The sequence below is a fragment of the Oryza brachyantha genome, chromosome 3, assembly GCF_000231095.2.
Source record: "Oryza brachyantha chromosome 3, ObraRS2, whole genome shotgun sequence".
In the NCBI taxonomy this organism is placed as follows: domain Eukaryota; kingdom Viridiplantae; phylum Streptophyta; class Magnoliopsida; order Poales; family Poaceae; genus Oryza; species Oryza brachyantha.
In genome coordinates this window covers 8,060,576-8,085,590 of record NC_023165.2, presented here as the reverse complement: position 1 = coordinate 8,085,590, position 25,015 = coordinate 8,060,576, and the positions used below count along the sequence as shown (strand labels likewise).

Below are 25,015 nucleotides of genomic sequence, written 5' to 3'. Positions count from 1 at the left end.
GGCCGGAGCTGAACTTGTAAAAAACTAGTTAGAAGTGGCAGGCCCTCCTATTAATGCGTGGCCAATCTCCCTGCCTTCTCCCGTCGATCCGCCCCGTTTTCCCGTGTGCTCCTCCTCTTGAGCTTTCTTGGCATGCTTGATGCTTCTCTGCACATCTCATGTGTTTGATTTGGCAAGCTTTCAGGTTATAATTAGCAGCAACCTGAATTACAATTAAAAACGGCAGTGCAGCAGAGGAGAGAGAGGTGGGAAGGCCAAGCAAAACGACGCATTAATTCAGAAGCAGAGGATGAGGAGGAGTATTTAGCCATTGCTGCTCTGGGATGCCTTCTCTTCTTCTCTCGTCGCGTCTCGCCATTGCTCTCCCCGATCGAGTGCGGCTCCCATGTAAGAAATTCCGCCGGCGTTTTTTTTTTCTCCTGTTTGTTTTTTGGCCATCTGCATTGCAAGAGAATTCGGTGGAGGGTACGAGCCTAGGTGTTCGTGGTCGTGTCAAACCTGATTCATACTTGTTGTTTATTTCTGTGATCTCTGAATCTTTGTCTTGTGGTATATTCGAGGAGGCAAAAGATGAGCACATGTGTTAGTTTACTGGATAGCCTGTGAAGTTTTGTCTTTGAAGAGTAAAGCAAATTCATAAACAAAAGCTTGGTCCTTTTCTTCTTCTTCTTTGTACTCGGAACTATGATTGTTTTTTCATCTTAACCGCAACTGAACTTTTCGATTTTTACTCTATGATGAAAGGAGGTGAAGCCTGCAGGTTTCTGGTGATCTGAGCTTAATCATACATAATGTGGAACTGCTCTGCATCATCCTCTCTGCTTCTACCGCTCAGCGACGATTACAGTAAAACTCCCTGCTTGCCATGCCATTTTGTTTTCTTCTCTGTTGAATTTATCTGACAGGTGTTTTCAGTTGCAGTGAAATGTGAAGTGCCGTCTAATTCACCTGCCAGAACTATAGGTTTTGACAAAATGTAATGGTGGCTTCGTCTTTGTATACTCAGAGGGCTTCAAATAATATCTCTTCTCACTGAAATATTATTCTCTCTTTGTTTAGGCTAGCCGCGGACTATGAACTGTTCAATCACTTGAGCTTCTCGCCGTCGCCTCAGAATCTACAGTCGCCAACGTTTTTTACCACGAGAAGTTCAGACAGCTACTTAGGTAACTCCACTGTTTCGATTTTTTTTTCTTTGCATGGACGGTGAAATTGTTTTACCTTCCTAGTTAATTCGTTCTGATAAAGTACTAATTACAGGAGAGAGCTCGATGTATGGTGCCGGTGCCAGGCCTGCATTTGCGCAGTTCAGCTATGCCCAGCCAACTGATGCTACTTCTGCCGCTGTAATTCTCTTCGCCTACCTGAAAACCTTGGTGATAAACTCTAAGCCGACGATGTTGAGCTTCGTAACTTATGTCGCCGGCCGGGATGCTTGTTTATGTCAGCATTTGGTGAGATGGACGGCGGCGGGGGAGCGGACGACCGGCGACAGCGGCGGCGGCGGTTTCAGGGGCTCCAAGAGGCTCAAGACGACAGCACCTACGGCGGCGACAACGCAAGGCCCACGGCATGGGCTGAATTGCCATGCAAAGCCTAGAAATCAGCCTGCAAAGGTATGTATTCTTTCTTCTTTTTTTCTTCGGCTGCAGGATCCGGAAACTTGAGTATTTGATATCCTGAACACATGCTGCAATGTAAAACGACTGCAGTTCTTGCGATATTCAGTGCGTAGCTGTGAGCCTGTGACCGTTGTCTTGGATTTGGTTTCGTTCATGATGCCTTTTCTTTTGTCGACGTACGTACAGGCAACGTGTAAGAGGAGCCAAAAGCTGGGCGACAAGATCACAGCGCTGCAGCAATTAGTTTCACCTTACGGCAAGGTTAATCGACACCGTTTCTTGGTTAACCTTTCAGTGTTCGTTAATTCCGAGAGATTTTAACTTCCGAAACCTGATCGTCCTCGTCCGAGCAGACGGATACGGCGTCGGTGCTCCAAGAAGCCGCCGCCTGCATACGGCAACTCCACCACCAAATCCAGGTGATGACCACAAAATCATCGTCCGCGACGCCGTCGTCCATTTGCAACAGATGGATCCATCGGTTTCGCGTGTTTCACATGCAAACAGAGAAGGCTGCAGCTGTGCAGAATCTCACCACACTTTTCACTTCCTGCGCAGATTTTGACAGCTCCCTACCCTCCTGGAACAAGATCTTCCTCTGCACCGTCGCAGCAGGTACTACTCCCTAAATTTTTCTTTTAACTGTAATCTTTTATTAAATATATAATAAATAAATATTTATTTTTATTAAAGTACACCTTTTGACTTACTGTCTTACTAATTTCAAGCTATATATTTTAAAAAATTTAACCTACATCATTGTCTAAAACAATGACAATTATATAACTGTCTAAATATTTTCTATTCTTGAAGGTGTCTCATATGGAAGAGTTTTCTCTGACTTAGAGTTACACTAAGATTAGACCGTGTCAGCGACACGGATTCCTGACTTTAAATCAGAGGATCCGGTTCCGCCTCGTATGTCCTTGCTTACTGCAACTGCACCTCTGTGGCTGCAGGATGCCGGAGGAGAAGGAACGACGACGGAGCTGCGCCGGAGAGGGCTGTGCGTGGCGGCGGTGTCGCCGGCCATCGTGAGCCTCGTGGCGGAGGGCGCCGCCGGGCACGGCCACCGTCGCACGGACGTGGAGGAGAATCAGAGGAGAATCTGGTTCGGCAACCGGTAGCCGCCAGGGCCCAGGAGGACACGAGACGTGGCGAGCGGCGACTTTCTTGAACTTTTGCTCTAATCGGAGCTACGGAATACTTAAATTAATTCGATATTTTGATCACGTCCACGAGGTTACAATGTGTCGTTACACGTCGCTTAAAAAAGTTGCTGGAGCGACGTTCGGAGCTAGGCTTGCCCTCGAGTCAATAAAAAAACTAGTCTCCCGACTGTAATGCTATACACCTGAAATGTATTGTGTTCTGAGATTGAATTAGCGGGAATACGAGCACCAGTTTATTCTAGGAGCTTAGCTACATCGCTCTTTACATGTATATTCTACCGTCGGCGTAATTAGTACTGTGAATAGAGCTATAAATATTTGTATTTTGAGAAATATAATCATTTTAGTGCCAATGGAGTAAAAGATTGAAGAAAAGATAGGACCAATAAAAGAAGAGACGGAGAGGGACAGAGAGAGGGAGGGGTTTGGTTGGGCCTTGCCTTGGAGAATGGCTGATAGATCTTGAATGCCAATGTTCGTCACTGGTTGGGCGCACGACAATGTTGAGTGTTCCATTAGTATAAATTGAATGCCCCGAGTAAGTTTAATAGAAGAGTCATATAAGGTTTACAGAACTGCTCAGTCACGGTGGATAGTCGTTGGTGGGTGGCAGTGGTAAACCGGGGTAACCGTCCTAAATTCAAATAATTTAGAAAAATAAAAACTTTTGTTATATTTGATATGATTTCGCATTGTTCAACCATAGTTACCGTGATTAACATGCGGTTTTCTTAGGGACCAGTAACGGTTCCCCCATGGTCTTATAAATCATGGAGCCAACTACTAGCTATCCGTATTGCAGCTAACATATATATTAGATCAGCCATAAAGTTGGATATAATGTTTATCTCTATCTATTTATCTTTCTTGTGTATTTAATGCATTTACGTTGGATTTATATGTAGAGCTGGCTCTTACATAAAAGTCAATGATCTTATGCTCATTCTTTGTTATTTATCTCCATTCACATATGTTTAGTTAGGTCATAGCCTATTGCTATTGTCGGAGTACGAGACTCTTACAATGAGGAAGTGTATAAACTCCCCTTGGAAGGTTCGGTCAGGCGGTGAGTAGGTTCAATCCTCTAGAACAAAATAAACTCGATGATTTATATAGGTTCGAGCCACACGATCGCATAATACTGCACTCATTTTTTGACTATATGGAGGTGAAGTGCATGGCGCACAATCCTTCTTGCCTCTCCTTTTCATAAAGATTGATATCTCCTCTTATATTTCTAAGGGGACCTTACAGAGTTATCATCACCCAAAGGGAGGTAACATAGAATTTTCACAAGCTAATTAATCTGGTGCCACCATCCCATTCATATTTTTTTCTAATCTTGTTGTCGTCGTTGACATACCCCAGATGCTCGGAAGCAGGGCCCTGGATTGGTTAGTCATTTTGTCCGTGACACCCGTCTAGTACACCCTAAATGCTATCGACATATGCGCAAAGCAAGGATCCCTGCTGGCCATGACGGACAGTTGTTCCTTTCCATATTGCACCACGTTGTGAAGACAAGTGGGGTGGCGTCCCAGATAGCTCTAGGCCTCACCACCTCCCAACGCATGCAGTTGTCATATCACCTTAAACCATAGCTCCTTCTTAGGTAGCGGTTGATGGGACATTGTTGCTACTGAACAAGTTATAAGATTTACCATTCGACATGCCTTATTGGTGGTTACTCTACACCTTAATTGCACTTTACTCCCCCTTGTGGGGATTGTTGTAACAACAACCCAGGGCGAAATGCATGCACGTCAGCACGTGGGCATATGTGGACACTACTAGAAAAATAAGTTATCACCATGAAAAAAATCGTAGCATCAATGCTAAAATCGTGCCAATAGGTACATGTTGCCACAATCTTAAAATCGTTGCTAGCCATGGCAATAAATAGCGTAGCAATAGGTTATTGCACTGATTTTTATTTAGTTGTAACAAATTTTGATATTGCCACGAAATGGATGTGGCAAAAAAATATATTGCAACACTTCACATCGTTGCAATAGATAACTATTGCCACCACTCCATATGTGGCATTAGTTCTATGTACCAAAATAAATATTTCAATATTAATTTGTCATCCTAACTATTTTCCTTTAATATTTTTGTTATGCATAGGATTCGAATCCAAGATTTCTCCCTCACGCGCGCTATCCTTTACCAACTACGTATCAATCTTGTTTAAAAATGCATATCATTCTATTTGAGCTTTCCTATCTGAGATTTGAATCATGAATTTGAGTATTTAAAAAATTTTAAATGAAAAGTTTAAGTTGCGGAGCTCTAAATTTCATACAAAATGTATCCTAATTAGTGTCCATATGAAAACAATAATTTAAATTATGAGATGATAAATTTTTTTGTTGCAACGAATTTGTTAATCGTGGCAATAGAAAATAGTGAAAAATACCATGTACTATACAAATTGCCACATAAATTAAAATTATGGCGATAGAACATTTTTTTTTGCAATAGTAATATTCTTTTGGGCGATATCTCATTTCTTATCATAGCAAAAATACTGAATAAAACCACGATCATAAATCGTTGCAACAAAATATAGTTATTTGCCACAGAAAAATTATCATTATGATAGTATAATATATTACTACGAATTATTTTTTGTTGTAATAAATTGGTGGCAATAAGTTATTTTTTGGTCCAACATATAAAAGATAGAGCACCAAGATAAAACACTGATGGAATACCGAGCCCGGTGCAACAAAAGTTATATTTGCACGTTTCTTGTAGATGTAGACATTGCATGTTTAAGGGATCATATAAATTTTACAAGTTATTTGGTACATCAGATACAAGCCATGTAACATTAATCATTTTTTCTATAATATTAAATTAAATTAGACTTTTTAACAGAATGAGTTCGTGAAATTCTTGAACCATAATAGACGGGTTACATGCCACATGTCATGGTACTTGTGTTCATTTTTGAAATTTAGACCATAATATGTGTGGTCTTGTGAAATTTACTCAAATTATTTAGGTCGGTCTCTTCTATGGTTTTGAAGACATGTCTTTAACCATGCTCTTAAGGCATCATAAATTTGATTACAATATAATTCTTTTCTCTAGAGAAGTTTGTAACATTCTAAAATACAAATTTTATTATGTTGAAAACTAAGAATTCAGAAGTTTTTGACACACATCTGGGGAAAAAAAATCAGTTATTTTTATATGCACATGTTGCTGCTTCTCCCCGATAAAAACGCTTGGCAGTTACCCTTTTAAATAACATTATTTTTGCAAAAGAAAAACACTATTTGACTGCGCACGAGTCCACGGCCCACGGCCCACCCGCCCTCATCCAGGCCACCAACCCATGGGTCCCACCCGCTAGCCGCCTGCAGGCCTCACCGGTTCATCCCAAACATAAAAAAGGAAAAAAAAAAAAAAAACCCCGGCCCGCCTCCCACTTGCGCCACTGCCACCTCCCACCTGCCACTGCGCCGTCGACGCCTCCCTCCCGCCGGCCGCCGCAGCCAGACAGCCGGCGGCGATGCCGCCCCCTTCTCTCCTTCTCCTCCACCCACGTGCGCCGCTGCCGCACCGCCGATCCTCCTTCCGGATGAGCTCCCCGCCTCCAGGCAGGGTGGTCTGCGCCGCCGCGGCGTCCACCGAGGGGTTTGTCTCCGCGGCGCCGATCCTCCTCCCCGACGGCCCGTGGAAGCAGGTGCGCGGGTGGTTTTCTTTTTTCGGTCGCGTTTCCGGCACGCTGCTTGGTGACGGCGCGTCGGAGCAGGTGCGAGTGCGTTGCGCGGTGGGTTTCTATGTAGGCTGATGAATCTGGTTGCTGGCTGGCTGCGGGGTACAGGTGGAAGGCGGCGTCACGGCGGCGAAGGGGTTCAAGGCGGCGGGAATCTATGGCGGGCTGCGCGCCAAGGGAGAGAAGCCCGACCTGGCGCTGGTCGCTTGTGACGTCGACGCCACTGTCGCGGGTAAGGCTAACCAGTTTACCAACACTTCAGTTCACTTGTAGCAGCATAGTTTCTTCAGACTTTTTCACTTCTCGTTTTTGATTCCTCATCAACTGTTAAAAACCACAGAATGTGTATCAATGTGTGCTAATTAGGATGAACGACTGTCAATATTTTGTTGTTCTGAATTTTGAGTTGCATCGGTGTATTGACTTGTGCAATGCCACGAAATCTGTCAGTTAGGCTTAGTTCTTGTCCTGTTGGGATCTTTTCAGGAGCTTTTACTACAAATGTTGTTGCTGCTGCACCAGTTTTGTATTGTAAGCGTGTCCTTAGTTCATCAAAAACAGTAAGTTAATGTCGCCTCATCTTGTCTTATGGATAAAAAAGGGAAAACTTTATTTTCTGAACAAATGGGGGTAATAATTCATTGAGCAATTTCATATTTTTAGTGTATTGTTTTCTAGGCTCGAGCTGTGTTAATTAATGCTGGCCAAGCAAATGCAGCAACCGTAAGTCTTTCTCACCACTGTATCCATTCTGCTGGTTCTGAACTGTATTCGAAAAAACTGTGACTAGTATTGATATATTTCTCTATATAATTTGTCATCAGGGAGATGCAGGATATCAGGATGCAGTGGATAGTGCAGATGCTGTTGCCAAGGTACTTACCTGCTGATTGGATGCCTAAAAAGGGCCAGGCATCGATGTTGCCTTTTTTTCTAACTGGCTATCAGTGTTGCAGCTTCTTAATGTGAGCACAAATGACATACTGATCCAGTCCACTGGTGTTATTGGTCAGAGAATAAAGAAGGTACAGTGCTATCACGAGCAAAATATGGTTTGGTGACTATACACACTAGTAGTCTGACTTAGGTGGTGTTTAGATTGAGAAAATTTTTGGGAGAAGTGTCACGTCAAATGTTTGACCGGATGTCGGAAGGGGTTTTCGGACACGAATGAAAAAACGAATTTCACGGCTAGCCTAGAAATTACGAGACGAATCTTTTGAGCCTAATTAATCCGTCATTAGCACATGTTGGTTACTGTAGCACTTATGGCTAATCATGGACTAATTAGGCTCAAAAGATTCGTCTCAAGATTTCTTCCGTAACTATGCAATTAGTTTTTTGGTTTATCTATGTTTAATGATTTATTTAGGTGTCCAAAGATTCGATGTGATGTTTTTGGAAAAAAAATTGGGAACTAAACAAGACCTTAGTACAGTTTCAGCTGATGCTTGGATTTTGACAATACAGGAGGCACTTGTAAATTCACTTCCTAGACTTGTGGGCTCACTGTCTTCATCCATTCAGGGGTACAGTTAACATGCATTGCTTGTAAAATGCATCTGCAGCCTGCAGGTGGCATTTCTATATGACTGCATCTAACATATTGACCCTGCCCCTCTGTCACAGCGCAAATTCTGCAGCTGTGGCCATCACAACTACAGACCTTGTTAGCAAGAGCATTGCTGTACAGACAGAGGTTCGACTTCTTTCATTGTTCTCATCAGGTTTTATTTGGTATGGCATTATTGTTGTCCTCATCATATTTTTTATCGCAAAGTTAGATTGGAGGAGTGCCAATCAAGATAGGAGGAATGGCCAAAGGTTCTGGAATGATTCATCCAAATATGGCAACCATGCTTGGTGTAAGTTCTGTATCCATCTAATTTTCCATACCCTGTTCTACTCCTTCGTTGATCTTTTTTTAAGGCATGTATGAAGCTTCATTATATACCTTTTCTTACAGGTTTTAACAACTGACGCTCAAGTAAGCAGTGATGTTTGGAGAGAAATGGTCCGAACATCAGTGAGTAGAAGCTTCAACCAAATCACAGTGAGTACTGATAAACTGCTCCTCTCGTGTTAATTAGCATGTTATCATTTACTCAACCTGGAAAATAGCTAGATGCACTGGACATTAGAGCATGTAAAGCTCTTTTGTTGCATTGAGTTTAGTTTTGCTTGTATTATGGAAGTCTAACGAGTATGATTCATCCTCTAAATGGTATCGTTGTTAGATGTTGAAACTAGTAGGTCAAAATCTTGATTGTTTATGTCATAATTTTTAAGGTGGATGGTGACACAAGTACCAATGACTGTGTTATTGCTATGGCTAGTGGATTATCTGGTTTATCCAGTATTCTTACTCATGATAGCACTGAAGCTCAACAGTTCCAAGCATGCCTTGATGCTGTAAGTTTCACTTCCCCCAATCTTTTCCTTTTCATACAACTCCAAGCTCCATGTTCTTGTCTCCATATTTTATATTGAAAAATGCACTTTACTATAGACTGATCAGATTACTCTTTTATTAACTTCCCATATGATGGACCAATATGAATCTTATTTTCTTCTTGGTAGCAGAGTTTTGATGTATTTTATTCACAGCAAACTATACTTGTCAAGGAGAAGGATGCTGACCTATTCATTTCCTGTAGGTAATGCAAGGTCTTGCAAAATCCATAGCATGGGATGGTGAGGGAGCAACATGCTTAATTGAGGTTAAGTTCTTACCACTTCATTCACTTTGCATCATCAGCACAATATTTTCTTTTAGGATGACAACTGAGCAATTGACTTCTGATATACACCGAGTTATCTAGCAACTATCGCATTCATCATATCGAAATTTATTTCTTAATTTTTCTGATGTGACACAAGCTTCTAAAGTGCCCATTCCCTTAGGTTACTGTAACTGGTGCCAATAATGAGGTTGAAGCAGCTAAAATTGCTCGTTCGGTAGCATCTTCCTCCCTGGTTAAAGTATGATATATTTTACCAACAAAATATCACTGAGGATTGTCACCTCTATTTTTTTCACTCATTACCAAAAAACATGAGTCTACATTACTTTTTTATCAGGCCGCTGTATTTGGAAGAGACCCAAACTGGGGACGTATTGCTTGTTCTGTCGGCTATTCAGGCATTCAGTTTGATGCAGACCAGCTTGATATTTGCCTTGGAGATACTCCACTGATGAAAAATGGCCAACCCCTCCCTTTTGACAGGTCAAAGAAGCCTTGACAACATAGAAATACAATTTTTTTATTGACGGTTTTGAATTAATAGTAGTTTGGGTGTATCTTACTATAGAATTTAAAATACCTACTATTTTGTAGATCTGCGGCCAGCAAGTATCTGAAAGATGCTGGAGACATCCATGGTACAGTGAACATCGATGTATCAGTTGGTAAGCATTCAACTTCTTGTTGTGTAACTGAATCTGTAGTATGTTCTTGTTGTCATAATGTTAGTCATGGACTTCTGAGTTCTGGTTGCATCGTTCTTTCGAAAGCTGTTGGTTCACCACTATACCCTTTGCATCAGCGTATATTTGCATTGAATGGGAGTAATTTTATTGGCTTGATGCATTTGATTAGCAGTCTCCTTTCTTTATTTGTTGATTTCCTGTTTCGTGCGGGCGTGCGGCATCTTTAGCTGCAGAAAAGTTCAACAATTGCTATCACCGAAGTAGATTTGAAGAAAGTAGATTTGTTTTAGGGAACCTAAGATTATGCATTACCCAATTGTTTTCTTGCATGAACAGACATAGCTGTTGGTTCACACCTCACAACTGTGCCCCCTTGCATTCAGCATATATTTGCACTGAATCGGAGTACTTCTATTGGCTTCATGCATTTGTCTAGCCAGATGCTTTATTTATCATTGTCTTGTATGACAATATGTGAGATTGGCATATCATGCATGTTAATGTTAATTTGTGTTTACGTGTCAGGGAGGGGAGAAGGAAGTGGAAAGGCCTGGGGATGTGATTTAAGTTATAAGTATGTCGAAATAAATGCGGAATACACGACATGAAAGTTACATTCTATGAAGAACGGTCTCTGTTGGATGGAAATGGAGTGCTGTTTGGATACAGCTACGCGTCTTACCGATTTGTATCATATTGAAACGCGCATGTGTTGTACCAATTGGTTGGTTCTGCATTCTTTTGTAAGTGCAATGATGCGAAAGAATGTTATGGGACAAGAAGGAAGTCGTTTGTCATGTGACTTGATTCTAATTTATTACGACAATGGGGAGGTTTGGTGCACGCCGAATAAAGTTTATACGTTATTTGCAAATTTGAGTATCATCTATGTTTCTCATGTCTTTGGGGAAGAAAAGGGCCATCGTTTGGTTTTTTCGGAAAAAAAAAGAAACATCATATTTGCAAACAAAAAATAATTTATAAATAAAAATTTTATATACTTGTTTTTAACGATTTGAAAACAAAATTTGAAAAAAAAACAAAAAAAACTTTTAAATCAACTCTAAATTTAAAATTTTTTATTTATAAGCATAAGCGAAAAGAGGAGGTTTAATAATTAGTCTAGGTTCAGGATTAACGTGTTGCTTGTTGATTCGCTGTTACAGTACACGTGGCAGAAAGAGAACACGGACCTAATTAGATGGTGTGTTATAATTCATGATCATGATCCGAATGAGAATTACGTTTTAAAGAGATAATGGATCTGTTCGTGAAGCTTTAAATTATGAGAAGCAGCTAGTGAGAAACTAGCTTTTCAAAACCTGTAAAAGTTGGGTTTCCTAGCTTCACAAGTTGAGTGTTGTTTGGGACGGTTTTAGACGTCTGAAGATTCTGTGAGAAGTTGCCGCTACTAGAAGCTCCCTCAAACAGACCCAATATATTGATGCGATCAACTAAGAATATTCAGATGGAATATTTACAGTTCAAGTTTTTACACATTGGATAACATGATTAGATGGGGATTTTGAATATCGATGGGAGCTTTTATGAGGAAAATGAAACCTCGAAGCCTTGTTTGCCATCGGCTCTTTCTCAGCCCTATGTATGAATCATGGTATTAGTTTATAAGAGTGGCCCATGCATGGACATGGCTCGACCTTTGTTCCATGCCAAATTGTTCTACGATTGTAAGATGCTACAGTTCTCATTACTGATTTTTGTGTGCTCATAAAACTCTAAAATAGTTTATGGTTATCACGTAAGATTAAATTAGTGTATGGCAATCATCTAAGGTTAAATAATAAAGGTTTTATAAGCATTGTAAGGACCATGCTAACCACATGGTTTTTAAGCATTGTAATGACCATGCTAACCACATTATCTGAAATTGATGTGCACTGGGCTGACCCGATCTTTCAGTGAGTTATGATAACTACGATGTGGAAGAAACGTTGACGATCTAACTATAACCGTACAAGACGTTGTATTGCGCCTTAGCGATCAATACACCTCTCCTTGGGTTGTTGATCTTGCCAGTGCAAATCAACATTATTCCTGCTAGCAAATCGAAGAAACAAGTAAGAACAAAATAAAAACAATATAATATTGTAAATAGGAATTGAATACAAATGATAAGTTGGGGTTTCGAAGAACAAGCAGATAGACGGTCTAGCCGGCATGCGCACTATAAGCAAGTAGCAATGGCTAAACTTTAATCTAACAAAACCCCACCGAAACCCTGAAGGGGTACCTAGCTATTTATCAGGGTGGAAGGATGACCAAGGGTACCCTAGGGTCGTGCTCCATCAGATTGGGGCGCACTCCACTTGGGCCCCTCTTGGGTCGGGGTCCCAAACGAAGTTACAAGCCCACTGGCCCAATATAGGTGACGCAACAACTTGTTTTTGTGCTTGCTGCCAAACGAGGTGGAATTTGACGATGAGGCTGGATCCGTTGGAAAGATGACTCCAAGATCTTTCCATCAAGTAGTCATGGATCCTGGAGCTCGTATGCATATTTGGCAGCCGTTTGAAGTCAGCAGTGTAGCGGGTGGCCGAATCGGATTCCAGCGCTTCAGCATCTTGATCTTGATATGAGCAAATGGTTGTATCAATCAAAGGCTTGGTCACATCAGAAATGGAACGGGTTGGCTTAGCAATATTTTCTTAACTAGCAAATACCCTATGTTGCATTGCATGAAGGAATTTAGAAATATTTCTAAGAAAGCTCGAAGAAACAATGTGTAAATCATGTACTTGTAATGTCTAAATGATAATATGGATGTTTATGATCAAGAATTAGAGAAATCCAATGGGTGTTATTTTTCTAGGTGATGTGGCTCAATGTTATTGAGTTGTATCACATTAAAAACACTATGACCCTGTTCTTCTGTGGGTTAAGTAACCAATGCATAAAACATAGCAACAAATTAGTATATGATTAATCAATTATTAGCTAAAAACTTAAAAAGTGGATTGATATGATTTTTGAACTAACTTTTCTATATAAAATTTTCGCAAAATCCACATTGTTTAGCAGTTCGGAAAACATGTGCGGGAAAAACAAGAGAATCTGGGTTTTAACTGAGAAATGGAACAGGGCCTACATGGGTGTAAATGTGCATGACGTATGGATTGGCTGTGGTGAAAGTGTGAAGTGGTTCCAAAGACTATTGGTTCCTAGATGGTGTGGCTCAATGTATATTGAGTTTTTGTTCTAGCTAGTATGTAGGATACTAGATACCACCTTGCGTGCTGCAACGGGGTATCGATGTACAACATAATTGCAAGGTTTCATATAAAAACATTTTGAAATGACATTAAACGTAAAAAGCATTGCCTAGCGATATAAATATTACAAATGATGTTACTTCTTGTGGTAGCATTACCCACAAGGGCTTTTGTGATCCCACATGAGTGTGAGGTAGCCTTGGGAATTGTTGTTATACATGTGGCACAATTCAATTAGATGACATTGATCCATTGATACATGTGGGGATTGGGCGCATTGTTATGTGGCATGTATATGGGTATTGTATTGCGAAAATCCATCTAGGCCCCTGGTCATTTTGGGGATTAATGACATATGATTAAGAAAGACTAACGATCTTTGTTGAAAATGTGTAGAACAATTTTCACCATTGTTGTGAAGATTGTGGTTTTGGGAAAATAGAAGTAAAACAAGAAGAATGCATGGCAAAAGGATATGGTAAATTTAATTGGTATACTTCCGGTCACAGGAAAATGTATACTATAAAGAAGGTGTTAACACCAGAATTTGGAACACGAAAGTGATCTAAGTTAAAACTGATACGATAACTAGCAATCGCGCAACCATATTAGAAGATTGGACCGAACCGAGACAGTCCTAATCTAGCCTTGCGCGTACCTTCTAAGAATTTAGGTCCTACACTGGAGCTGTCTAAGATTGACTCCTAGGTCTACGTGTGTGACATGTTGGATCACTTTTTCGACGTCAACATAAGGATGCAACTTTAAAACCCAGGGTTGAAATTTTGAGTTTCAAACTTTTTCAAAAGGTGTTTATTTGATTTGCTCCAATTTATGCCTTCTTCAACATGAGGAAATATCTAAAATGGTTAGTGTATGGTTCCATCGAGAAAAAATATCAAAAAATACGATATGTTCATCAGAGTATCCAAAGTGGCCGGGTGGATCTATTACCATTGAGAAAGATATCAAAAAATATGTATGTGTATTGAAATGTCCCATAGGATTATAATTGTTTCGATTCAGAAAAATATCAAAATTTATAATATGCTAATAAAAACTTTCGAAGTGGTTGCAAGCATGTCTGTTTGAGAAAGTATCAAAAATTTAAATATACATACAAACATATCGTATGCGATGTACCTTAGATTATGTTGGAGTGTTTTCTCAAACTGGTTGAAAATTTCGATGACAACATTGAGATATGTGATATGAGAAATCTTGGCCTTCAATAGCCAAATCTGGGTGACGGCCTATAAAAAGCCACTCCCTATCCACAGGCTATAGTTGTTGAACGCGATGAACAATTTTGTGCCCTTTGGTTGAGTATCTTAAGATTCATTTCAAGCCTTGCTCGCCAACCTTCTACTCTCTCAATCTACTTGACGTGGCTTTGTGTGAGTGAGATGGTTCTAGGAGATCTTGTGCTTGGTGCGTTCTTGGTTTGGTTTTTTAGCACTACTTCCCAACACCAAGGAGCTCATGTTGCGTCTATACTCTTGGAGGTTAAAGATTCTTAGACGGCTTGGTGTCACCCTTGAGCCACCGATCCAAGTGTGATATGTCAAGAAAAGTTTGTGAATGTTAGATCCGACCCTCGCAAGGACATAAATGACACTGGTGATAAAAACAATACATTTGTGTTATCTCGAGAGCAAATGGTTAGCTAAGAGATCCAAGTGCGATATGTCAAGGAAAGTTTGTGAAGGTTAGATCTGACCCTCGCAAGGATATAAATGACACTAGTGACAAAACCGATACATTTGTGTTATCTCAAGAGCAAAGGGTTAGCTAAGACCTGATTCTTTATGAGTTGTTCAACAATAATAGAATCCCTAAAGGACTTAAAACCTCAACAATATCTATCTACCTTGTGCATTTTCTCCTAGATTAACGTATCTTGTTAGTTGCCCCAAACAATTAGTTGTTGATTATGCTTATATGGTGTGATGCCTCCAGATCTAGCTTGTCTGCTTGGTTTGTCATGATGCTGCTATACATAATGAAAATCTGATACACACATAGGAAATTCTAACCAAATCAGAATATATGATCCTGACTTTCAACTTGTATTGTATTAAGTTTGTGAATTTTCTATTCACCCTCCTATAAACCTAAAGTGGTATTCTACCATTCATAGGCAATAACCCAAGCTTTGCAAACTTCATGGTACCCATAAAGCACCCATACATAGATTGATGGCTCGTGGGTGACATGTCCAACTGTATGGGAGTACTCTACCCTAAGAATAACAAACCTGCATAACAGGGGGTTGGACCCTCGCTCTAGAAAAATAGGGATGTGGGCTCGAGCACTCAAAACATCGTTCTAACTATCAGACAATATGTAAAGCATAATGATTGAGGGAGTATGGCGGGAAAAAGCCATAGAATGATGTTCTTTTTTGCACGCAAGCCCATAAAAAATCAACTTGTAGAATCAAACCTCGCAAAGGATTAGCTAAGAAATCCAAGTGTGATATGTCAGGGAAAGTTTGTGAAGGTTATATTTGACCATCACAAGGACATAAATGACACTAGTGATAACAGCGATACATTTGTGTTATCTCCAGAGCAAAGGGTTAGCTCAGACCTGATTCCTTGTGAGTTGTTCAACAGATAGTAGAATCTCTAACGAACTTAAAACCTTGGCAATATCTATCTACCTTGTGCATTTTCTTAGATTAACGTATCTTGTTAGTTGCCACAAGCAATTAGTTGTTGATTATGCTTACATGGTGTGATATCTCTAGATCTAGCTTACTGAAAATCCGATACACACATAGGAAATTCAGACCAAATCAGAATACATGATCCTGACTTTCAACTTTTGTATTGTATTAAGTTTGTGAATTTTCTATTCACCATCCTATAAACCTAAAGTGGTATTCTACCATTCATATGCAAAACCCCAAGCTTTGCAAACTTCCTAGTACCCATAAAGCACCCATACATAGATTGATGGCTCGTGGGTGACATGTCCAACTGTATGGGAGTACTCTACCACTAAGAGTAACAAGTCCACATAATAATTGGCTTGGGGTTGGACACTCGCTCTAGAAAAATAGGGATGCAGGCTCGAGCACTCAAAACACCGCTCTAACTATCGAACAATATGTACAACATAATGATTGATGGAGTATGGCGGGAAAAAGCCATAGAATGATGCTCTTCTTTGCACACAAGCCCATAAAAAAATCAAATTGTAGCATCAAACCTCATAAGAGAATGAGTTGGGTTCAAATAGGAAGCTCAATTTTCACTCACTAGGGATAAAAGATTGCAACTTTGGAATTGCCGGTTAGTTCAAATTACCCAATGGCTAGATTCACAATAGCATAACTATATTTTTTCAACATCTTGGAACTTCCGGTTAGAGCACCGGAACTTTTGTAGGACTATCACATGTTCAATCATTCACAGAAACAATTAATCCTCTATAATCGTTTATTATTGATCATGAACATTACAGTAGATCTTTTGACTGTTGAAGAGAAAAAAACGAAATGGTATATCTTAAAACGAAAAAAACTTCAAAATCAACTCTGAATTTAAAACAAAAATTCAAAATTTTACTTATAATTATAAGCAAAAACGAAAAGATAAGATGTAAAATACCAGATCTCCTCCTTCCATTTTTGGGGGCATAATCATCATATAAAAAATCTGATCCTCAATTAATATCAACCAAAAATTTTATCAAGATATAACCACGAATCATATACGTAGTAGCTACCAAAATCAACAAAATCCTCGTGTTCACCCGCTCACCGTCCACGCCTGCAAATCAATTCACTCACTGGCAGCCTGGGTGGCGCGGCCTTTTTCACTTTTGGCCAAAAATCCCCTTCGCTTGGGCGGGAACACGCCCCCAATTTTCCTCGCCTCTGATTGGCCGAGCCGCCCCTCCCACGGATCGCCCCGCCGCGATCCCCATCCCAGCCGTCCATCCTCCTCACGATCCAGCCGTCCATCACCCCCCCTCCCACGGATCGACGGGCCCACCACCCTCTCCTTCCCAACCGTTTAAATACGCGTCCCGTCGGCGTCGTCTCGCCATCGCCAACCTCGCATTCGACCAAAAGTCCTCTGCGCCTCGAGCAGCCGCCGCTAGCTAGCCAGCCAGACATGGACGCCACCGGCACCGGAGCGGCTGGGAAGGTGAAGAAGGGAGCCGGCGGGAGGAAGGCCGGCGGGCCGAGGAAGAAGTCGGTCTCGCGCTCGGTCAAGGCCGGGCTCCAGTTCCCCGTCGGCCGTATCGGCCGCTACCTCAAGAAGGGCCGCTACGCCCAGCGGATCGGCACTGGCGCACCCGTCTATCTCGCCGCCGTCCTTGAGTACCTGGCTGCTGAGGTAACCGCTCTCGTGGACCTTGACGGGCATCGTTTCGTAGATGCAGCTTCGTGCCGCAGTGTGGTTTTCTAATCTGGTTTGGTCTCTTTTTTTGTGCGATTAGGTGCTGGAGCTCGCCGGCAACGCGGCCAGGGACAACAAGAAGAACCGGATCATCCCGCGCCACGTGCTGCTGGCGATCCGGAACGACGAGGAGCTCGGGAAGCTGCTGGCCGGCGTCACCATCGCCCACGGAGGCGTGCTCCCCAACATCAACCCGGTGCTGCTGCCCAAGAAGACGGCGGAGAAGGCCGCCGCCGCCGGCAAGGAGGCCAAGTCGCCCAAGAAGGCCGCCGGCAAGTCCCCCAAGAAGGCATAGACTCGCTCGTCGTAGGACGCTTTAGCTGGTAGATTGGAAGCTGTGTAATGCCGTGGCGGGTGTTTTGTTTGTAGTCTGGTGGTGTTTATCTATGGTGTCGCGTCGAACCCTGTGACCTGTGCCCCCGTTCGAAGATAAATTTAAGAGATGTTAAATTTTTCTTCAAATCTGTTCTTGTTCCATCTGCCTTGGCTGTGGAGATCTATGTTTAGGGTCTGTAATATTGAAATATAGTTGAAGAGCACGCAAAATTTTATGTTGATGCCTCTCAATATTTTTTTTTTCAATTTAGGATGGAAATCATTGGATCAAGAAGTGTGGATGACTGTTGAAGGGATTGTTTCTTGTTTGGGAAACGAATATTTGAGTGATTGTTTGGAATCTGCATTTTGGGAGGTGAGATTTGGCGCTCTGATTTGAAGTCTTCCGAGGGAAAGGGGCGGGCGGGGAGGATGAAAATGTTTTTGTTTTCAAGCTGTGTAATATTGAAGGGATTTTGGTGTCAATGGGATTTTGGCGGGCCAACTGGGTTGAGAGAGAGAGAGAGAGGGGGATGGCTACTTGGGGCCTGAGTGCCCTTTCACCAAAAATTGAACGGGCAAAAAAGCTTGGCGCCTTTTAAGGAGGTGTTAATAAAAATTTTTTATCTTACATCCGATGTTTCATCGAGATGTTTGATCGAATGTTAGAGATTTTTGGATACGAATAAAAAAACTAATTTCACGGCGGGTCTATAAACCGCGGGACGAATCTTTTGAGCCTAATTAATCTATCATTAGTGCATCTGGGTTATTGTAGCACTTATAGTTAAACATATATTAATTTAACTCAAAGGATTTGTCTCATTATTTCTCACGTAAGTATGCAATTAGTTTTTCATTTATCTATATTTAATAATGTATTTAAATATCCAAATATTCGATGTGATGTTTTTGGGTGGAAATTTTTGGGAACTAAACAGCCCCTAAGTTAATTGGTGAAGATCCTAGTGAGTCGACGATTTCTGTGTTCCGTGTATGAAGGATCCTGAGGCACTTATAGTGGGTGTGTTTATGTTTGCATCTTTTATAATTATAAAAGAAATTGTGTGGCATTATTTGAAACGAGGAGGTTTTAAATGATTTTTGTGAGGAGATGAAACTAATCATAATAATCAGAAAGTTCATAGATCAGCCTGGGCTAGTTTGAATCGTGGCGTCCCATAAGCAAAAGACACGACCGAAACAACGAAAAATTAATAATTAAAACCAAGTCATATAAAATTTTCTAAATGAGGAAATTTATAAAATTTTCTGTGGCTGTAAAAACAAGTAGATGCATCCATAAATTAACAGCGAAAAACCAGTTACGTATCAGAACAACTTTTAAAGGATACAATAGGTACCATATATCTTTTCGTTTATACTTATGTGTTATAAAGTAAATTTGAATTTTTAATCTTAAATTTAGAGTTGATTTTATGGTTTTTCACCGAATTTTATTTTCTAACTTTGGCTTTTAGATCATTAAAAATTCATATATAAAAGGTTTATTCACAAATTATTTTTTATTTATAAATTTTGAAATCACCACCCTAAACGCATAAATAAAAGAAAGAAAATAATATGCTATCGCCTCCGTCCAAAATAAACAAATTTATGTGTTTTTTTTAGAATTTTTGACTATTTGGAAATTTTTTATGATTAATATTTTTCTTGTTACTGTATGATAAAACATGAATAATACTTTATATGTGACTAATTTTTTTCAATTTTTTAATAAATATTTTAAATAAGATGAATGGTCAAAAGCTTGACTAGAAAACCTAGAAAACCCAGAAAGCAGTACGACGATGATGTCCAACTTGCGTACAACCACGCCTGAAATGGCAGGTGACCACGTCCCGATAAAACTTAGACCTGCATATTTTAGCGCGCCTCGTGCTATAATTTTTTAATAAAAATTGCTATCTTAACCATCTAACTTACGTATGTCACAGTAATTACAGTCTCACTGAGACTCACTTGTCTCTTTTTTCTCCTTTGTCTAATTGTTGCAGTGTTTTAGTCGTATGCAGGTAGTACAATTAGGTCGTACATGTAATGAGATTGTTTTTAATTTATACTTGAAAGTCAAAATTTAAATTTAATTGAATTTAAGAATTTAGTATATTTTTTGCCTTTAGAGTACTAAGAACTTATATATAAAAATTTTATCTATAATATTTTTAATTATTAATAAGTTATTTTACTTGTATTTATTTTCAACGAAACACAAGTGTGTAGACGGGTGGAGGGTGAGGGATTGTGCCATCCAAACCATTCAAATCCGGTTAATCAGATTATCAAGATTCCGGATGGAGACGTCGGCTTCCCAGATCAAATTCATATAACTAGTACGGTGTCCCGTATATACTGTACGACTAGTATCCTAATATATTATATCTACATAAACTTTTTTTCATAATACTAAATTTGTAATTCAAATTTTAGATAATTCTAAAGTTTGAATTTAAATATTGACCATTTCTCTTAATTTTACTTATTTTTAACGGAATTCTATGTCTCCAAATTGTATTTATATATGACTCTTTCCTCACTATCAATTATTTAAAAAAATTTAAACTAAAATTTGGTGTTTTTTAAAATTGTATTTACACATGGACTCTTTTTATTGTTTTTCTCTATTTTTAATTCCGAAATTATATTTCTGATCAGATTTTTTTAATTTATAGATGGACTCTTCGCTCAATATTAATTATTTTAAACATTTTAATCCGAGATTTAGATTGTTCTAAGTTGTATCGATACATGGACTCGTTTTTTATTTTTCTTTGTTTCATAATTCTGAAATTGTATTTCTAATCGGATGCTTTTTTCGATTAACTTGGGTATTAATCTGATATTTGGATTTTTCTAACTGTACTTACACATTGACACTTTTTATTATTTTTATTTTTAATTCTAAAATTGTATTTCTATCCAGATACTGGACTCTGAAATCGTATTTCTAATCCGATTTTTTTCTTTTCGATTAACATGGGAATTTTTTTGGCTCATAAGAATGAATGTGCTACATCAACTGTATTAGAGATCTATTGCATTATAAACAACAGATTGCCATGATATTTTATTCTCTCTCTCTCTCTCCTGTAATACACGGTAAAAAAATTGATATTTTCTTTTTTTGCTGCTGTCCGACTCAAAAGGCTATACACGGGCAAAAAATTGATATTTTCCTTTTTTGATGTTGTCCGACTCAAAAGGCTATATACGGTCAAAAAATTAATATTTTTCTTTTTTTCTCATATTTTATTTCTATTAATCTCGGAATTTCTGGCCCTAGCCCGTGAGGAAAAACATAAAGCCTTTTTTCTATTACTTTATATATATAATTTATATATATAATAGATGCCTGCCTTATGAATGGCACAGAAGACAACATGGAAACAGCGGTGAGTATCTAGCTCATCCAACATCCCTCACAAATAGGAGTATAATGCTAGTACCAAGTAGCCAGTAACATTACTGCAGCGGTCAACAGTTCTACGTATAAATCAGTTACAAATGAGACATCAACTTAACCATCGCCCTCGTAGCAATGTCCTTGTTCACTAGTACTCAGCAATAGCCACAATGCAGTTGAACTTCGAAAAGCTGAGTCTTGTTTGTGAGAACAGGCCCAGATATCAAGCCAAACACGCCTTTAAGCCAGGAAAATGTTACAGTTCCACGCGATGGAGCTGGAGCATCCCCTATGTGCTTTTACGTTCTTTTGCAATTTCCACAAAAATTAGTCTTCCCCGCAGGATCTGCCAAAAGAAAGAATTAATTGGGAGATTAAGCTTAGAGTAGCACCAATCATGTAAAAATGAAGCTTAGTAAAACCAATCAAGAATCGACTAGTGTTTGATGTAGTGAAGTACATACCTAAGCTTGAATATGAATATTGAATTTCATGGATGGTCTCCATTAATACATTATATCAAATGAATGCTCATGATCCCAAAACAGAAATATTCCCTCGTGACAGAAATGGTGAAATTCTAGCGATGGCTCCCATCGTTTTGCTTTTTAGAAAAAAACGTGAAAACACGTTTTTGTAAACGAAAAATAATTTCAAGTCAAACTTTTATATACGTGTCCATAACGATTTGAAAGTTCAAAAAAATACGATGAAAAAACTAAAAAATTAAGCCTAAAATTAAGTTCTAAAATTCAATTTTTGGCTTATAAATAGTTGTAACTGTGAAACGATGGCAGCTAAGGTCAACACAGCCAACCTTGAAAACATTCCCAACAAATATATTTCAATTGCAATCAAAGAAGATAAAAATAATTATTACCTCCGTTCCTCATTATAAGTTTTTCATACATATGCTAATGAATATAGACACATATACAAACTAATGAAAAATATATATGGATACATGGATGGATCTAGGCAAACCAAGAAAATCTTACGATATGAAACGAAGCGAGTACTATTAAAGCAAACAAAAGATTGGTGCATATAATTTTCACAGTAAAGCAACAATTTCGTTTCACATGGCTTTCACAGTAAATCCAATCTGTAGCAAGTTTCTGATTTGGTTTGCAAGTAAATCCTATAAATCCCAGCCAGCAGAAACTAGCGATCTGCTACTGTTTCCATACCAAGACATGTAGTTATCCCAATAGTACTAACATGTAATGCATTAAATCTTGAAATGAGGTTTTAGCAGTTAATCGGTCCTTTTCATTCATCTCTATAGGTAAGTGCTTTATCTAGTGAAGTACCAGTGGAGGGCAGCAAGACATGGCAACAAAAAAAACAGGATTTAAAGATCCTAGTCTGTGAAGTAGATCAGGATCACATGACAAAATGAGACCCGCTCAATATACAAAGATAGTACCGTGAATCATAATAACCCATCTGCAGGCTTAGCTAGAAAAGTGAGTCTATGTGTTGTGTATGTGCCTTCAATTATGATTAAAAAAAGGTATATGCAATATCCAGGATTTTAGAATCTCTTATCCAATAAATGACAACCATCATAATTTATAAACTTTTCATTATATTAGCATCAGTACATTAAATTTGTAGGTCAGCCAAGATAATGGATGAGGAAAGCAAATACCCTTCCATCCATTGCCTTGACAGCTTTCTCTGCTTCCGCTTGAGATGAATATTTGACAAAACCAAATCCCTTAGGCCTTCCAGTTTGATTGTCTCTCACCAATCGAGCTACATTTGATGAAATATAAAAAGGGGAATGAAAGTTGAGTCAATAGAAAGCAACAGCAAAGATCTCCAATTCCCCTGTGGTGAAAGCATGACTGCTAACTGGTACCTTCCTCGACAGCGCCAAATGGTGTGAAAATATTTTTAAGTTCTTCCTCTGTCGTGTAAAATGATAGCCCTACAAAATCCCAAGATGAACAAAACAATGTTGAAGCTGTACGAGCAAGCAAGCCAAGATGAACAAATCGACACTGAAGCTGCATGAGCAAGAAATACCAAAACATTACAGGACACGTTGATTTAATGCGCATAATAACAGAGTATATATATGGAAATATTCAAATTAGAGTACAGTACTTGCAAGTGATAGCACACAGCAAAGTTCAGTGTAGTGATCTATGTGTTCTACTTAGGGCTCATTCAGGTTTTGGAGGAATTTCACAGGAATTAAACTGAGCTGGTGGGCATCTCACAGACTCGATATATAATCTAGTAGCACATTAGGAAAAAAAAGAATCAATCCATAGATTTTACAAAGACCATATAGCATTATATCCAGCAACTTTTCTAGGCTGCGACTAGAAAGCAGAAAGCACCATCTGATAGTATCCGTCATAGCAACCCCAAGAATCATATTCTGAAAGCACCGAACGTTGGTCCTTGCCTGGAGTGCCAAAGCTATCATTACTAGTGCTCATTACATCCAACCAACCACTCCAAAATCACAACCGATCATGAAACCGCATATGAACTATAAAAGTTTCTCGCACACAGATCACCAGGCCATCACAGATTCAACCATTCTGGGCAGCGAACCACAGGACTGCCAGGACGGAGGACAAGGAGATTTTTTTTTTTACTTACTGCTCACAAATATCTCCGTGCTGAAAGACTTGGCTCCCACCATCCGAGAGGCCAAACCCGCCAGCCGCCCACCTCGCAGCATCATCTCCCGAGTCCCCTCTCAAACCCTAGATCCCCAAATCGCAATAGCGAAGACACAAAAAAAATTACAAGTTGAATCAGCCACTGACAAATAATACCACTCCACGTCTATTACTTCAAATCCAAGCCGTCCATTATGACTCAGCAGGATTGACAAAGCAGGCAAGCTTGCAACTACACGAGAAGGGAAATGAGGGGGAGAAGCATGGCGACGAAGCCTCTCCATAGATGATAGAGTCTAGCGATGGCTAGTTGCTGGTGAACTTGGTGACGGCCTTGGTGCCCTCGGAGACGGCGTGCTTGGCGAGTTCGCCGGGGAGGACGAGGCGGACGGAGGTCTGGATCTCGCGGGAGGTGATGGTGGGCTTCTTGTTGTAGCGGGCGAGGCGGGCGGCCTCCTGCGCGAGCTTCTCGAAGATATCGTTGATGAAGGAGTTCATGATGGACATGGCCTTGGAGGAGATGCCGATGTCCGGGTGCACCTGCTTCAGCACCTTGAAGATGTAGATCTTGTACGTCTCCACGCTCTTCTTCGCCTTCTTCCTCCCCTTCTTGTCGCCACCGCCGCCCTCCTTAGAGGAGGCCTTGGACGCCGGCAGCCGCTTCTCCGCCTTGGGCTTCTTCCCCGCCGGCGCCTTCTCCGCCGATTTCTCCTCGCCGGCAGGCTTCTTCTCCGCCGGCTTCTTCTCGGCCTTGGGCGCCATAGGAGCAGCTATCTCTCGTGGTGGGATCGCGGAACCAAACGGGGGGGAATTGCTCGTGAGGAGGGAGGAGGAAGACGACTTCCCTTCGCGTGGAGCTGAGGCGAAGGGGAAAGCGCCCCCCGTAATGTAGAGGCGCGTGGTGGCACGCCATTGGTTGAGACTGGTGGGTGGCAGATCGATGACGTGGCATGCCTTCAGACCCGTCGGATGCGTGGAGGGTGCAGCGAACGGCTCCAGATGATGCACGCGGCTTGCAAGTAGTCTCCTAGA

At 40.2% G+C, this 25,015-nt stretch overlaps 5 protein-coding genes across 5 annotated transcripts; 3 read left to right on the top strand and 2 right to left on the bottom strand.

Annotated features, from left to right (window-relative positions):
* Positions 1 to 320: 320 nt before the first annotated feature.
* On the top strand, positions 321 to 3,014 carry LOC102708511. The gene is made up of 10 exons (XM_015835184.1): positions 321 to 387; positions 745 to 846; positions 916 to 976; positions 1,060 to 1,166; positions 1,261 to 1,346; positions 1,449 to 1,616; positions 1,809 to 1,883; positions 1,976 to 2,041; positions 2,181 to 2,237; positions 2,582 to 3,014. Exons 2-10 carry the CDS (start codon positions 792 to 794, stop codon positions 2,747 to 2,749), a joined length of 843 nt encoding a protein of 280 aa, XP_015690670.1. The 5' UTR covers positions 321 to 387; positions 745 to 791; the 3' UTR covers positions 2,750 to 3,014.
* A 3,200-nt stretch (positions 3,015 to 6,214) lies between these two features.
* On the top strand, positions 6,215 to 10,842 carry LOC102718722 (arginine biosynthesis bifunctional protein ArgJ, chloroplastic). The gene is made up of 16 exons (XM_006649800.3): positions 6,215 to 6,491; positions 6,633 to 6,756; positions 7,011 to 7,084; positions 7,203 to 7,247; positions 7,349 to 7,399; positions 7,481 to 7,549; positions 7,995 to 8,053; positions 8,154 to 8,223; positions 8,309 to 8,389; positions 8,491 to 8,577; positions 8,814 to 8,936; positions 9,182 to 9,244; positions 9,429 to 9,506; positions 9,606 to 9,751; positions 9,863 to 9,933; positions 10,480 to 10,842. Exons 1-16 carry the CDS (start codon positions 6,318 to 6,320, stop codon positions 10,560 to 10,562), a joined length of 1,398 nt encoding a protein of 465 aa, XP_006649863.1. The 5' UTR covers positions 6,215 to 6,317; the 3' UTR covers positions 10,563 to 10,842.
* A 6,405-nt stretch (positions 10,843 to 17,247) lies between these two features.
* LOC102718440 (probable histone H2A.5) lies at positions 17,248 to 18,152 on the top strand. Its single transcript, XM_006649799.3, has 2 exons — positions 17,248 to 17,536; positions 17,640 to 18,152. Exons 1-2 carry the CDS (start codon positions 17,312 to 17,314, stop codon positions 17,892 to 17,894), a joined length of 480 nt encoding a protein of 159 aa, XP_006649862.1. The 5' UTR covers positions 17,248 to 17,311; the 3' UTR covers positions 17,895 to 18,152.
* A 3,119-nt stretch (positions 18,153 to 21,271) lies between these two features.
* Positions 21,272 to 24,080, bottom strand: LOC102717326 (glycine-rich RNA-binding protein 4, mitochondrial-like). Its single transcript, XM_006649795.2, has 4 exons — positions 23,961 to 24,080; positions 23,206 to 23,274; positions 22,993 to 23,099; positions 21,272 to 21,684 (listed from the first exon to the last, which is right to left on the bottom strand). The coding sequence occupies exons 1-4, from the start codon at positions 24,043 to 24,045 to the stop codon at positions 21,628 to 21,630; spliced, it is 318 nt and encodes a 105-aa protein (XP_006649858.1). The 5' UTR covers positions 24,046 to 24,080; the 3' UTR covers positions 21,272 to 21,627.
* Positions 24,081 to 24,134: 54 nt separating this feature from the next.
* On the bottom strand, positions 24,135 to 24,853 carry LOC102717600 (histone H2B.1). The gene has a single exon (XM_006649796.3). The coding sequence runs from the start codon at positions 24,743 to 24,745 to the stop codon at positions 24,290 to 24,292; it is 456 nt and encodes a 151-aa protein (XP_006649859.1). The 5' UTR covers positions 24,746 to 24,853; the 3' UTR covers positions 24,135 to 24,289.
* Positions 24,854 to 25,015: the final 162 nt, after the last annotated feature.